The 1,317-nt window shown below is 62.1% G+C and overlaps 1 protein-coding gene across 1 annotated transcript in view; it reads left to right on the top strand.

Annotated features, from left to right (window-relative positions):
- Positions 1-487: 487 nt before the first annotated feature.
- Ccdc183 (coiled-coil domain containing 183) overlaps positions 488-1,317 on the top strand; it is a 9,617-nt gene continuing 8,787 nt past the window's right edge. Inside the window, exons 1-2 of the mRNA XM_013029352.1 lie at positions 488-557; positions 1,121-1,242. Of these exons, the coding sequence (XP_012884806.1) occupies positions 488-557; positions 1,121-1,242 (192 nt within the window). The remainder of the gene's footprint in view (positions 558-1,120; positions 1,243-1,317) is intronic.

The raw sequence follows: 1,317 nt of genomic DNA, 5'->3' as shown, positions 1-1,317 counted from the left end.
GCAGCACAGGTCAGAAAGGGAAGAGTGAGGGGCAGAGGTGGGAGGTGCCCAATGGGTTGTCTCGGGCAGGGCTTTCAGGACGTGGCTGTGGCACAATGGTCCTGCCTGGTGATGACAGGTGTAATAAGCTTGGGAGCAGCTCTGTGGGCCTAGGGACAAGGGGGTCAGAGAGGAACAGGGTGTAGGTGTGGAGTGGTGTGCCAAACCACTCCAAGTCACCCACCACTGCCAAGAGGCTCCTGAAAACCAGCAGGGTTCCTGGGCAGCAAGCAGCCACCACAGAATTCATTTCCATGACAGCATCCAGGCGAGAGTCACTGCGGTGGGCAGCTAAGGTTCCAAGGTCCCCTGGGCAAGGCATTCAGAACACTGTCTCCCGTCACAATGGGCCCAGGTTCCAGACACAATCTGAATGTCAGCTCTGTGAACAAGCAACACACTGAGAAGGAGAAGGTGCACAGAGCCCTGAGGAACCCCCAGGGCCACCATGAAGTTGCATGAAGAGGCAGAGGTGGAGGGAGAAATTCAGGAGCTGAGGACCATCACTCGGCTCCAGGGTGAGCCACACCCTGGGCTGGCCCACCTAGCAGTCGGGGGTGTCTGGGGCATTAGGTACCTGAAATAGGTAGGTGTACAGGTGGCCCATAAGGAGAACACCATATGGTATTCAGGCAGGGAGAGGTTTATTTTTACCAAACTGCGTTTCCCCCCCCCCATGTGTGTGGGAGGGGCAGATCTCACTTTGGGTTGGGTTTGCTTTGTGGGGGGTAGTACCTGGAGGGTACTAGGCAAGCACTCGGGCACTGACCTTCACCCACAGAAGTTTCTGTTGTTTTAATACAAAGCCCCGCAGGGCAATGGCCACATTGCCCCCCCCCGTACCCCTCCCTCCCCACGACACGAGGGGAGATGGGGGAGGGAGGGGGCTTCAGGGAAATCTGTGCTCGGCCTCTGGAAGGGACGAAGGTGCCCTGCTGGCCCTGGCCTCGGCGGATGGCCTGAGCGGGGCAGCCCGCGCCCCCGCGGGGGGAGCCCGGGCACCAGCGCAGCGTCCCCCCGCACACGGCCTCTCGCCCGGGCCTGGCCCTCAGCTGACCCCTCTTCCCGCGGCCACCCCCAGAGCAATGCCAGACGCTCCAGATCCAAGGGATGAAGGAGAAGCTGGAGCAGAACAAGACCGCTATGGCCCTGCTGCGCGACCACATCCGGGAAAGTGCCCAGGACAGGGCCTTCACCGCCAAGGTGCGGGGCTGGGCCTCACACAGACGGCTCCCCGGGCGAGCTGGGGCGGGTGCCCGGCCACGCGCGACCGCGCCC

Source organism: Dipodomys ordii, unplaced genomic scaffold (assembly GCF_000151885.1).
Source record: "Dipodomys ordii isolate 6190 unplaced genomic scaffold, Dord_2.0 Scaffold118, whole genome shotgun sequence".
NCBI classification, from domain to species: domain Eukaryota; kingdom Metazoa; phylum Chordata; class Mammalia; order Rodentia; family Heteromyidae; genus Dipodomys; species Dipodomys ordii.
This window is presented reverse-complemented; position numbering and strand designations above follow the sequence as displayed.